The sequence below is a fragment of the Myotis brandtii genome, unplaced genomic scaffold, assembly GCF_000412655.1.
Source record: "Myotis brandtii unplaced genomic scaffold, ASM41265v1 scaffold1234, whole genome shotgun sequence".
NCBI classification, from domain to species: Eukaryota; Metazoa; Chordata; class Mammalia; order Chiroptera; family Vespertilionidae; genus Myotis; species Myotis brandtii.
In genome coordinates, this window is record NW_005354309.1 from 811864 (window position 1) to 823840 (window position 11977).

General features: G+C 53.1%; 1 protein-coding gene across 3 annotated transcripts in view; it reads right to left on the reverse strand.

The window, feature by feature from the left end:
• Positions 1–5340, reverse strand: part of LOC102249274 (complement C3) — a 28957-nt gene extending 23617 nt beyond the window's left edge. For 2 of the 3 annotated variants that reach the window (XR_001360731.1, XM_005859189.2), the window contains exons 1-13: positions 5196–5340; positions 4855–5062; positions 3986–4160; positions 3748–3818; positions 3558–3646; positions 3396–3478; positions 3071–3158; positions 2153–2255; positions 1934–2054; positions 1546–1661; positions 737–877; positions 447–656; positions 34–243 (exon numbers count right to left, since the gene is read on the reverse strand). Coding sequence is in view for 2 of the 3 variants with exons in the window: in XM_005859189.2 (XP_005859251.1) it covers positions 34–243; positions 447–656; positions 737–877; positions 1546–1661; positions 1934–2054; positions 2153–2255; positions 3071–3158; positions 3396–3478; positions 3558–3646; positions 3748–3818; positions 3986–4160; positions 4855–5062; positions 5196–5266 (1686 nt within the window). In the remaining variant the exon portion in view is untranslated. Of the gene's footprint in view, positions 1–33; positions 244–446; positions 657–736; positions 878–1545; positions 1662–1933; positions 2055–2152; positions 2256–3070; positions 3159–3395; positions 3479–3557; positions 3647–3747; positions 3819–3985; positions 4161–4854; positions 5063–5195 lie in introns of those variants that run through there. The other variant, XM_005859190.2, reaches the window with a different exon arrangement.
• Positions 5341–11977: the final 6637 nt, after the last annotated feature.

The following is an 11977-nucleotide window of genomic DNA, read 5'->3' on the forward strand; positions in this document are numbered from 1 at the left end:
TGGTGATGTACAACTTTAAGGAGTTTGGCTCACCGTCCCCATGCATCTGTCTTTCACATCAATCCATATGGAATCGGCTACCAGTTCAGGGTTCTGGCCTGTTCCTCTGGGCAGTAAATAAAAGGCCAGGATGCGGAAGGAGGGCAGCATCTCTGAAGTCACATCAATGATGGCTGACGTGTAGACACTCCCGTGACTTTTTAATTGATGTTTGGTAGACACAATCTGACCCTTACTCAGGACCTTAAAAACAGGGGAAGCCAAGATGAGAAGGGTAGGGCCAGCCCACAAGAGAGGTCCTCAGTCCCTATGCTTCGTTCCTTGGCCTGAGCCTACCCCAGATGGGTCCCACCTTCACACCATGTTCACAGTTCTTCCAACTCAGCTACCCAAGACTGTTCCAGGGAAAGAATTCCTTGGCTCAAGCCCTGGTCCTAGTCCCTCACCAGGATGGTGAAGTGAGTGATCTGATCCTTGGCTGCAGGGTTCAGATGCCTTGTGTGGAGGCTCAGCTGGAGGCTGCTGCCAACTTCGGTGTCAGACGTCTTCACCTCTATGTGCAGGAAGTTCCCTGACCCATCCTGAGTTGAGTAAGGCCAAGCAGTCATCCTGGCTGATGCTTGATCCTCTGGCCGGAGATGCTCATCAGTTACCACCTGGGGAGATTGATGGGCGACTAACTCTCAATCCTTTCCATTTACACAACCCCACCATTTCTGCCCCATCGGATCGGTACCTGGATAGGGAGCTGCTTCAGCTGTGTGTCTGTGTTGATGGTCAGAGTGGCCACCCCACTGGGTGAGGTGTACATTTTGCGGTCTTGGCAGCGAACGAGAACTCCGGAGGCTGGGGACCCGTCAGGATTTGAGACAAAGACCTGAGGAGGAGTGTGGGGTGAGATAAAGGACAGGCCTGGGGGCGGCCTGCTGTGAGAGGTGGGAGCTGTGAATGCCACCTGGTTAGGGCAGCCTTGGACAGCTGTGCGATTTGTGCACTGAGCAAACACCAGGGATACCATTCACACTAGAGTCTTTGTGAATGGCACCCCTAGGGCATTGCTGCGCACATCCATAGGTGGTAGCCCTGGGTATTGGTGTGCCTGTGGGGTGAGGGTAGGGTGGAATTGGGGGTGGAGCAGTAGGAGGAGACATGGAGGGCTTGGGTGGGGGAAACTAAAGTAATGCCCAGAGCAGGACTGGGACTAAAGTAATGCCCATCAGACACCTCAAGGTCACCCCAAATAAATGTATGAGAAAACAGCGTGCTTGCTGTGCAAATGTAGCCTCAAGATAAACCCTTAAGCACCATGTTCCAGCCTGACTGTGACTCCTAAGCTCCCATAGAGAAATTATGGAGCCCTCTCTGTGCTTTGGGAAGACATGGGTTAAGACTTGAGAAACCTTGAGATTAATCTGGGGGCATGATGGACTCAACTCTAAGAAAGACTGGGGGCAGGTGAGTCCAATGTGGATTTTTATTTCTGGGGTGTGGCTGTTTGAGGGTGGGGCCCCTGAGTCCTTAAATGGAGTGAACTCAGACTCTGACCCTAAAATGGAAGGGCATTCCCGGCTTGAAATACTGGGGTGTCCTGGTGAACTTGATGTTGTATGGGCTCCGGGCGATCTTCACCGCTGAGGTCTCGGCCTGCACCATCTCACCCCCTGTAGAGAGAGGGGACCATGAGGTCTGTGGAGGAAATTTAATTTCTTGGGGGAGTGGCAGGGTGGCAGGTATGGGAGGCACATGTTGGAGATGATGACAGGGAAAGACAGTAACACAAGTTCAACTCCTGCCAGCCCTTCTGATGTTTCCCCATTTCTCTGATGAGGAAACGCAGGCAGGAGGCCACCTGAGGTCACGTGGGCAGAATGTCTGGGCTGAGAAGGAACACAGTGTCCTGAACTCAGCCGTGGGCCATGGGTGAGGGCAGCACCTGAGGAGAACACGGTGACGTTGACATAGATCGAGGCCCCTATGAAGTCCTCTTCTGGGCCTTGGAATGCAGCCATCAACGTCTCCTTCTGGAGGGAGACGTGACCCTCGCCTCTAGAGATCTGCTCTCAGGGCAGGAGAGAGGAGAGGAGGTGGTTTCTTGGGGAAGTGAAGGAGGGTTGGGGGGAAAAGAGGCTGGGGAGGGGTCCGAATTGGTTACCTCCACTCTCTGTAGAGAACTTTGAATGGCGATGCGGCGGGAACCCAGCTTCACCCCGAAGATGGCCAGGGCATGTCCGTCCACTGGCTTGTTGAATATATACCTGGGGGATAAAGAGATGCTCCACTGGCTCTGAAGCCCCGCACAACCTCCCGTGGCTACAGAGACGGCCTGTATGATCTCAGAGGGCTGCAACGATGGCCGTGAAACTTGGGGGGGGGGCAGAGGTGCCCCCCTGGAAACTAAGGTTTCATTGCTGACCCACAAAATCCTGGGAGGTGATAAATATGTTACATAGAGTCTTGTTGGGTTGTAGATGTGGCTTGTGCAACCTCACGAGATGGTAGAGGTATCTTGTACAACCATTTGGAGCCACATAGGAGTCTGGGCAACCTGTGGGGTGGCAGAGGTGGCCTGTGCAGCATGATAAGGGTTCAGGAATGGTCTGTATAACGTTAAGAAGTGGCAGGAACGGCCCTTATAAGCTTAGGTGGACAACATGACCTATACAACCTCATAGGGCTGTGGAGATGGTCAAAAAACCCCACAGGCTGCAGATATGGCATTTGTAGTCTCATAGTTCTGCAGAGGTGATCTGGGTAACCTCACAAGGTGCCTGTGCAACCTTGTGGACCCTCCGAGGTGGTCCACACCATGAGATGTGGGGCGCTCCATTAGGTAGACAGGGTGGCCTGTACAACCCCAGAAGCCTGAAGAGATGGTCTGTACAACCTCACAGGTGGCAGACGTGGTCTGTACAACCTCGTGGGGGCGATGTGGGTGACCCAGAATATCTGATGGGTGTCAGAAAGGGCCTTCATGATGCCCCAAGTGCTATACACGTGACCCAATTCTTACTACCCTTCAGTTTCTTGGTGTCCTTGGTCCTCAGGCCAGGCTAAGAGTGAGGGGACTCACCAGGCCTGGATTTCCACACACAGAGAGTCATCATTGAGGTAGAAGAAGCTCTTCTTTGGGATCAGCCGGACCTCAAAAGAAGGGAGCACTGGGCGGAGTAAAGGCAGTGGACACCCTCAGCGACTCACCGTCCTCGCCCTAATCCCCTCCCTGTCCTGCTCCTTCCCTGGTGACTCTGGCCACCCCCAACTGGAACATGCATCCCTGTTCACCGGCACCCAGTCCAGGCCCTGGCACACAGTAGGTGTGCCACAAGACCTCCTCTGCGTCTCCAGCCCTGCTTCTGGCTTGTCCCACCTTGCCCTCCCCATCCCACGCTGCTCACCATACTCCTTCACGTCAAAGGCTGCTTTGAACTTCAGCTTGGCTGCACTTTGGTAACTGGCTTCGATGGTCCAGGTCCCAAAACTGAGGCACAGAAAGTTAGGAGAGATGGAGACTGAGGAGGCCCCTCCCCCCCACCGCCCTAGGGCTCCCAGTAGGGCACCTGATGAGCTCTGGGAGGTGGAAGGAGCTCGTGAAGATACCTCTGCTGGCCAGCAGATCCTGGCTGATCACAGTGATCCCTTCCGGGTTCTGCGGGGACAGCGGGTAGGTGGTTCATGTCCCCAGGCCCTCAGCACATGATATAACCCCAGTGCCTGGGACCCACCCACCCTGCCAACAGGAGAGGCCACCTTGATGTCCAGAGTGAATGTCCTGGTCACAGGATCCATCCTGTGGTTCACAGTGAGCACCCGGTACTGAACTGCAGGAGGAGGAAGACGCTGAGTGTTGGGTAGAGTTTGGAGAGGGGCTGTAGTCATTATAGTCTTGGGCAGTGGGGGGACCTAGGCAGGTGGGATACGTTGGGCACTGGGGGAGGCCGGGGGGAGAGGCAATGTCTGCTCCAGGCCCAGTGCGCAGAGGCTGTACCCATGTGCTCAGGGGTGTAGATGGTCTTGTCCGTCTGGATGAAGATGTAGCCAGCATGGGGAGCCACCAGCACAACCTTCTCCATGAACGAGGAGGTGGAGGTGGGTGCCCATGTTGCCCGGATGATGACATGCTGCTGCCCTGGTTGTGGGGGGTATACCAGGCTCTCGGGAATCTGGGGAGAGATGTCCACACTCCTCAGGCACTGCTGGGGTCTCCATCCCTGGGAGCAAAGCCCTGGGCCAGATCTTGGGAGAGCCAACTGAGTGGGGGCCCTCCAGCTCTGCCTTTGGGAGCAAGGTCGCCCCGTGTGGCTGTGCAGTTTGCTCCTGCACCAGGACATGGCCTCCAAGTGGAGATACAATCCAGTCCACGGTCAGTTTTCCAAGTTACCAGCAGAGGGCGCCTTTATAATTAGCACAGGGGCATCATATATAGGCCCTTGGTCAGCAAACTGTGGCTTGCAAGCCACATGCGGCTCTTTGGCCCCTTGAGTGTGGCTCTTCCTAAGCCTTAGAAGTACCCTAATTAAGTTAATAACAATGTTCCTACCTATATAGTTTAAGTTTAAAAAATTTGGCTCTCAAAAGAAATTTCAATCTTTGTACTGATGATATTTGGCTCTGTTGACTAGTGAGTTTGCCGACCACTCATTATAGGCTGATAATCATGGCCCTTCTGGGAGCCCAGATGAAGGGATTCTGGATTTCTAAATGGACAGAACATAAGAGGAGCACTAAGTAGACCCATGCCCTGCGTCTATTCCCTCGTGCATCTAGTGGAAATCCCCCCTAGAGCCTGCGACTCTCTGCCCTTGCTGCCGGCCTGGAGCCTCCCTTTGTGGCCACCCATGCTGGCCCGTCTCTTACCGTCAGGGCTGCCTGGCTCATGAAGTGGTTTTCCGGTGAGAGAGTGAGCTGGCTTCTGGCCACCTCCGCCTTCTTCAGGGGGAAGTCCCACACAGTGAGGTTCACCTCCAGGGTCCCGGTAAGGGGCTGCCCGGAGTCCGAGTGAGCCTGCACGTGGATGTTCTCAGGGTTGCCGACCCGCAGGACTCGGGGGGTCACCAGGATATACCTGCCGGCAGACAAACACAGGGCCCAGGGGCCTCCAGTGGGGGAGGCAACGGCAGAGACCGACAGGGTCCCCTGCGGGGAGTCATGAAGACCACAGATGTGTAGGCAGGTTCCCCTCAGCTTCCCAGACTCACAGTGGCTCAGCATGGGTGAGGGGGATCCCCAAGAGGAGCAGAGTGAAGCCCAGGGACCAGGGCACGTCCATGGCAGTGGGACGGTGATGTGGGCCGCCGGCTACAGATGCCTGTCCTCTTGTTCGCCCGGCTCTGGCCTGTTTGCCTTGGCCTGTCCTGGCTGAGTTAATATCTAACGGACATGGGAGGGGATCCCCAGAGACCCAATGGGAGCAGAGCGGCTGCTCCTTCTTCTCAGCCAAGCCTCCCCTGGGGGGCCGGGGACAGTAACGTATCCATTTCCCAATCACAGGTTGGAGCAGCCATAAGGCATTTAGCCGTGTGGCCCCAGAGTCCACCATAATGGAACCTTCTGAGAAATGCACGGCTCAGATCCTTTTGCTCTTTAAATTAAATATATCTATATATCTATATCTATATATATATATCTGAGGGGAAGGGAGAGGGAGAGGGAGATAGAAACGTCAATGATGAGAGAGAATCATTGACCACCACCTGTAACCCGGACATGTGCCTTGACTGGAATCGAACCCAGAACCTTTCAGTTTGCAGGCCAATGCTCTATCCACTGAGCCAAACCAGCTAGGGCTAAATCTATATTTTTATTGATTTCAGAGAGGAAGGGAGAGGGAGAGAGGCATAGAAACATCAATGATGAGAGAGAATCATTGATGAACTGCTTCCTGTATGCCCCCCACTGGGGATTGAGCCCGAAACCTGGGCATGTGCCCTGACAGGGAATCAAGACAGGGAATACCCTGACCTCCTGGTTCATAGATTGACACTCAACCACTGAGCCACCAGGACTGGGCTAATTTAAAAAAATAGATATTTTTATTGATTTCAGAGAGAGAGGAAGGGAGAGGGAGAGGGAGATAGAAACGTCAATGATGAGAGAGAATCATTGATGAACTGCTTCATGTATGCCCCCCACTGGGGATTGAGCCCGAAACCTGGGCATGTGCCCTGACAGGGAATCAAACCCTGACCTCCTGGTTCATAGATTGACACTCAACCACTGAGCCACCAGGACTGGGCTAATTTAAAAAAATAGATATTTTTATTGATTTCAGAGAGAGAGGAAGGGAGAGAGAGACAGAGAAATCTCAATGAGAGAAACCATCCATCTGCTGCCTCCTGTGCACCCCTACCGGGGCATGTGCCAGACCGGAATCGAACCAGTGACCTCCTGGAGCATTGGACCGCCCTCGCTCCACGGAGCCACGCCTTTTGCTCTTGATCTTTCCGCACCCAGCATCTTTCTCCTTCTTTGCAGGAGACAGTTATGCTCGGTAAACTGTGACCATTGTCCTTTGTCCCTAAATCATGCCAAGCTCTTCTGGGCTCCTTTTCCAAAGGCGAACTATACATATTAAACCGGGGACAAAAACACATCATGCTTGAAGCATCTCTGGAAGAAAGCTTTCTCTGTTTGGAAATAATTCTCTCTGGCTGTTTAAAGGGCCCATTAAAGATGAAGGGCTGCTTTGTGGTGTCTGCCTCTCAGAGCAGGCGGGGTTGCAGACAAGGTTGTCTGGTTTTTCCTTCTTCTGGGAACTCAGGGCTGCTAGCTTGGGGGGAGGGGTCTTGCCTCTTGGAGGGCCTCAGATCTCCCCAAACAACGATGATATACATTTATCCAACAAAGATTCATTCAGTATCTACCAGGAGCCCAGCCCTACTTAGCATGCTGGGGATACAGCAGTGACCACAACAGACAGAATCTCTACTGGGCCACAGGTGTGCCTTCTTCTTAAACCCCCTCGCCTTCTGTGCGTTAGATTCAGTGCGTGCTGACTTTCCAGACCATCCTTGCAGAGCACCGGAACCCCACGTGTGTCCGAAACAAGGGGGGCAGGTAGCATCTAGCTATTGATTCCTCGGGCATTTATTGAGCACTTACTATGTGCCAGACGCTGTTTTACATGCTCTGTGTACATTCACATAAGTCTCACAGCCGTGCTGAAGTAAGAATTAGCACCCATTGTACAGATGAGGAAACAGAGGCCCCAGGAGGGTGAGCCACGTGTGCTGTGGCACACAGATGAGCTAAGAGGATGGGCAAGGCGCTTACATCCGTGGTAAACAATCTCTTAGGAAGCAAGGAATCAGCAGAATCAAATTAAGGCCTGGGTTGGTGAAGCAGGTGACATCTAACTTAGGAGGTGCTAGAACCTTGGTGTTCATTTGGGGTGGCCCAGGCTCTCAGGGAATCTCCACCGGTTCTGGCCAGCTCTCCCTTGGCTGGGATGAGCCCTCTCCTTCCCATCTTTGTCCCGCACCAGGTGTCCATGCCCCCCACCCCCACCCTGCCCTGTCCCGGGCCCTCCCAGGTCCAGGACAGGGTGTTGTCCAAAGGCAAGTGGCGCAGAGGCACTAGCCTCAGTCCCTCCCACGTTCTCTCCCGGCGGGGCTCCCTCGGGCAGTTCAAGTGGCTCTGTCTTCCGAGTGGGAATCCTTGCCAGGTGGGCGCATCTGAGCCTTTTTTGAAGCATGCTCAGGCCTGTGGCTCCCTTGAGCTTCTGTTTGACTTGGGGGTGGTCCCAGGAAGGGAAAAGTGCCCTTGCTGGCTCAGGTAGGAAGTGTAAAGAGCTCTCAGCCGATGAACAACAGAGGAGACAGCAAACACTGAAAGCAAACAGGGTGGGGGTGGGGTGCCTGTTGGGATATGACCTTGCCATCCAATGAACAAATGGATGGAGACAAAAGCAGGTATTGGGTGAGCGAGTGGTAGCAGACACTCTCATCTCCTACAACTGTTCCCTCTTACCCCGCCCCACCCCAGATCCCCCCAAAGAAGAATGACAAGCCTTTGTTCAATTACTGTGCATTAGGCACCTATTGTGTACCTGGCCTTGTTGTAGGCGCTGGGGGCACAGCAGTGAGCAAGACAAAACTCTTGCCCTTTGGGAGTGGATAGTTACTGCAGACACGTCCACCAGGACTGTCTCTCTCTTTTTAAAAAATATGTTTTGTTGATTTCAGAGAGGAAAGGAGAAAAAGAGTGAGATAGAAGCATCAACAATGAGAGAGAACCATTGATCAGAGACTGCGACAGGGGCATGTGCCCTGACTGGGAATCGAACGGTGGCCTCCTGGTTCATAGGTCAACGCTTAACCTCTGACCACACCGGCCCGCCCAGGACTGTCTCTTTTAATCCTCTCAGCAACTTAACCCACAGCCTCATTTTGCTGATGAAAAAACCCAGGCACTGGAGGGTGAAGTGTCCTGCCCCAAGTTTTGCAGCTTGGAAACTGAGGCACAGGGAGGTTGAGTGACTTTCCCAGGGTTACGCAGCAGTTAAGCGATGGAGCTGAGCTCCTGCACCCGGGCTTAAGGGGGAGCAGGAGGAGGGTAAGTAAGAGGTGGGGAGAGCAGCTGTGGGCTCCACCCTGCCCCCTCCAGCCGGTCATGGTCAAGTTCAGTCTCTCGCTTGGCCACGAGAGGGCGCCAGCTAGCCTCCGGCCAGACGCAGGAATGCGGGCGGTGGAGGGCGGGGAAGTGGGCCGCCCGCCCCGGAGCAGCTGCAGCTGCCGCCGCTCAGATTCCGCCGGCCGTCCTCTCCCTGGAAGCCCGGGTCTGCAGCGAAGAGGCCGGCGCGGGAGGAACGGCCTTGCAGGGATGTGTGGTCTGTCTTCCCCTCCGCCTCCTCCTCCAGGGCTTCCAGCCGGGGCTTCCCGGGAAAGGCCGGGCTTCCCGGGAAAGGCCGGGCTGGACCAGGCGGCCAGGAATAATACCCATATGAACACCACGACGAAGGGCTGTCGTTTCTGAAACAGCTACCAAGTTCTGGCACTCAGTAGGGACTTTCTCTCCGGCAACGCCTCTATTTTACAGACGAGGAAAGTGCCCTTGGTGGCTCAGGTAGGAGGTGTCAAGAGCGCTCGGCTTGGACTGTGCAGCCAGGAGGTGCCCAGCGTAGTCACTTCCAGTCCCAACCATGGCCCAGGGCTAGGAGGGTCTCACTGTCATGTGTTAACTTCCCCACCCACCCACCATTCACTTATCAGATATTTTGGTATCGATCATGTTGTGGATCCTGGGGATACGACCGAGCACACAGACAACAATCTCCTCTCTATGAAGTTGACATTCTAGTGGGTAGAGATGGGCAAGAAACAAGCTGTGACTATAGCTGTAGCATGTATGTCAGTGATGAGCAAGAACGTGGTTTAAGGGGATGGAGTGACAGGGGGGTCAGGGGGGACCTCTCTGGGCTGGTGACCTTTGAGCACCGTAAGGAGGTGGAGCAGGAAACCACGTGGCCATCTGAGGAAAGCATTCCAGGCAGAGGGAACAGCCAGCGCAAAGGCCCTGAGGCGGGAGTGTGCACAGCATGTTCAAGGAGCAGCAAGGAGGTCGGTGTTCCTGGAATGAAGTGGGTGAAGGGGAGAGAGTGGGAGATGAGTGGAGACAGGTATTCAGGGATGAGATCAGGTAGGAGACCTACCTGACGGTTGGTGATTCGAGTCTAAGTAAGAGGGGAAACCATCGAAGAGTTTTGAAAAGAGGGGTGACATTATTTTTCTGTTTTAGTAGAATCATTTTGGGTATGTCCTTTGTTACTATGACTTGAAATCCAAAATTCATCAGTACAGGACTAATTGCATAAATTATCGTTCATGGATATATATATTTAAATATATATTTTTTTTATTGGTTTCAGAGAGGAAGGGAGAGGGAGAGAGAGATAGAAACAACAGTGATGAGAAAGAATCATTGATCGGCTGCCTCCTGCACGCCCCCTACTGGGGATCAAATCCACAACCCAGGCATGTGCCCTGACTGGGAATTGAACCATGACCTTCTGGTTTATAGGTCAATGCTCAATCACTGACCAACACCAGGAGGGCCATGGATATTTTTTCCATTGATTTTTAGAGAAAGTGGAAGGGAGGGAGGGGGAGAGGGGAGAGAGAGAGAGAGAGAGGGAGAGAGAGAAACATCAATTGGTTGTGGATCCTTTGGTGCTCAGGCCAATGCTCTAACCTCTGAGCCACACAGGCCAGGGCAGAATTGTTTTTTAAAAAATCCTTTAATTATGTAAAAAAGAAAACCACAAAAAAACCCCCAACCCCACCATTGTGAACATTTTACTTATTCAAAAGATCTTCTTAAGGCTCTCCTGGGCTGCTATGTGGAGAGTGGATTGTAGGGGCAAATGCAGAAGGCGGGAGGGGAAGAGGGCTGGAGCAATACTCCAAGGGAGAAATGGTGGTGGCTGGACTAGTGTGGAGACCACGAAGGTGTGCGACGTGGTTGGTCACGTGAACAAGATCTCCTGATATATTGGCTGTGAGGTGTGACAGAGAGGAACTAGAGATGACTCCAAGATTTTTGGCCGGAGCCACTGGAGGAACGAACTTGTCTTTGTTACGATGGGGAGGACAGGGGGATCAGGTATGAGTGTTGAAATAAAGAGGCAAAGGTTGGTCTGTCTTGAACACTCTTTGAACTGCCAATCTCTGTTGATTCCATGGTAAACAATACAATAGCAATAGCATCCAGCTAGTTAATAACAGTTGTCTCCCCCACCCCCCACACTTATTTTTATAGTTGCCATCTGGATCGGTGATGCTTCTTCCTTAAATGCATCTGAAGCTGACTCAGGGTGATTTAAGCTGCAAAGGAATTTATTGGCTGGATGCTGGGGGCTCATGCAATCACCAGCCTTGGAAGATAAAGAGGAACAAAGTGACCCCGGCTGGCTGGCTCAGTTGGTTGGAGCGTCATCCCAGACACCAAAAGGTTGCACGTTCAATTCCCGGTCACAGCACATACTTAGGCAATCGATGGATGTTTCTAGCTCACATCGATGTTTCTCTCTCTCCCTTCCTCTCTCTCTAAAATAAATAACACATATCATCGGGTAAGGATAAAAAAAAGGAAAAAAGAAAAGGAACAAAGTGGGGATGCAGGGCAGCAGCTGAGGCCACAGCTTAAACCATCGCCCCTGGAACCAGCTGGCAGCTCCAGGTTTTGCTGTCAAGCCTGGCAATACACGGCTCCTGCCTCCTCTGCCGCGTGTCCTCGCTGATCCTGCCTCCTCTGTGTGGCCGCCTCTCGATTCTAAGTCATATGCATCTGCTGAGTGGAATGGGGCTTACGCGCTCACCCTCTAGCTGCAAGAGAAGCTGGGAGGGAAGGGCTGGTGTTTCTTCGCACAGCAAGTCTATGAGTGGGGGGTTTGGGTTACTGTACGCCTCACCCACAAATGAATATCCAGTTCGGCTTCACTTATGGTGACTATGATATGATGGCTTTTCCTTTAAAAAAAAATATATATTTTATTGATTTTTTACAGAGAGGAAGGGGAGGGATAGAGAGTTAGAAATATCGATGAGAGAGAAACATCGATCAGCTGCCTCCTGCACACCCCCTACTGGGGATGTGCCCGCAACCAAGGCACATGCCCTTGACCGGAATCGAACGGGGACCCGTCAGTCCGCAGGCCGATGCTCTATCCACTGAGCCAAACCGGTTAGGGTGGCTTTTCCTTCTTGACAAAGAGAGCAATTTGTCTCCTAAGATGATTTAGTTAAAGGAGATTTTAGGAAGCAAGGAAATGTTGGACATAAAATTCAGGACGGTTGGAGACCTTTGGGGGAAGGCAGGCCGCGAATATCGATAATGTTCTCTTGGTGGTCTAGCGAGTGCGCCGTTTGCTCCTCTGCTGTCTAAGGCACGTGTGTGACCTCGGCCAGGATCCTGGATGGAAGGGAGAGCACACTCAAGTGGGTCCCTGGGGAGTCCTGAGACGGGGGGTGGGGGTGGGGGGGGG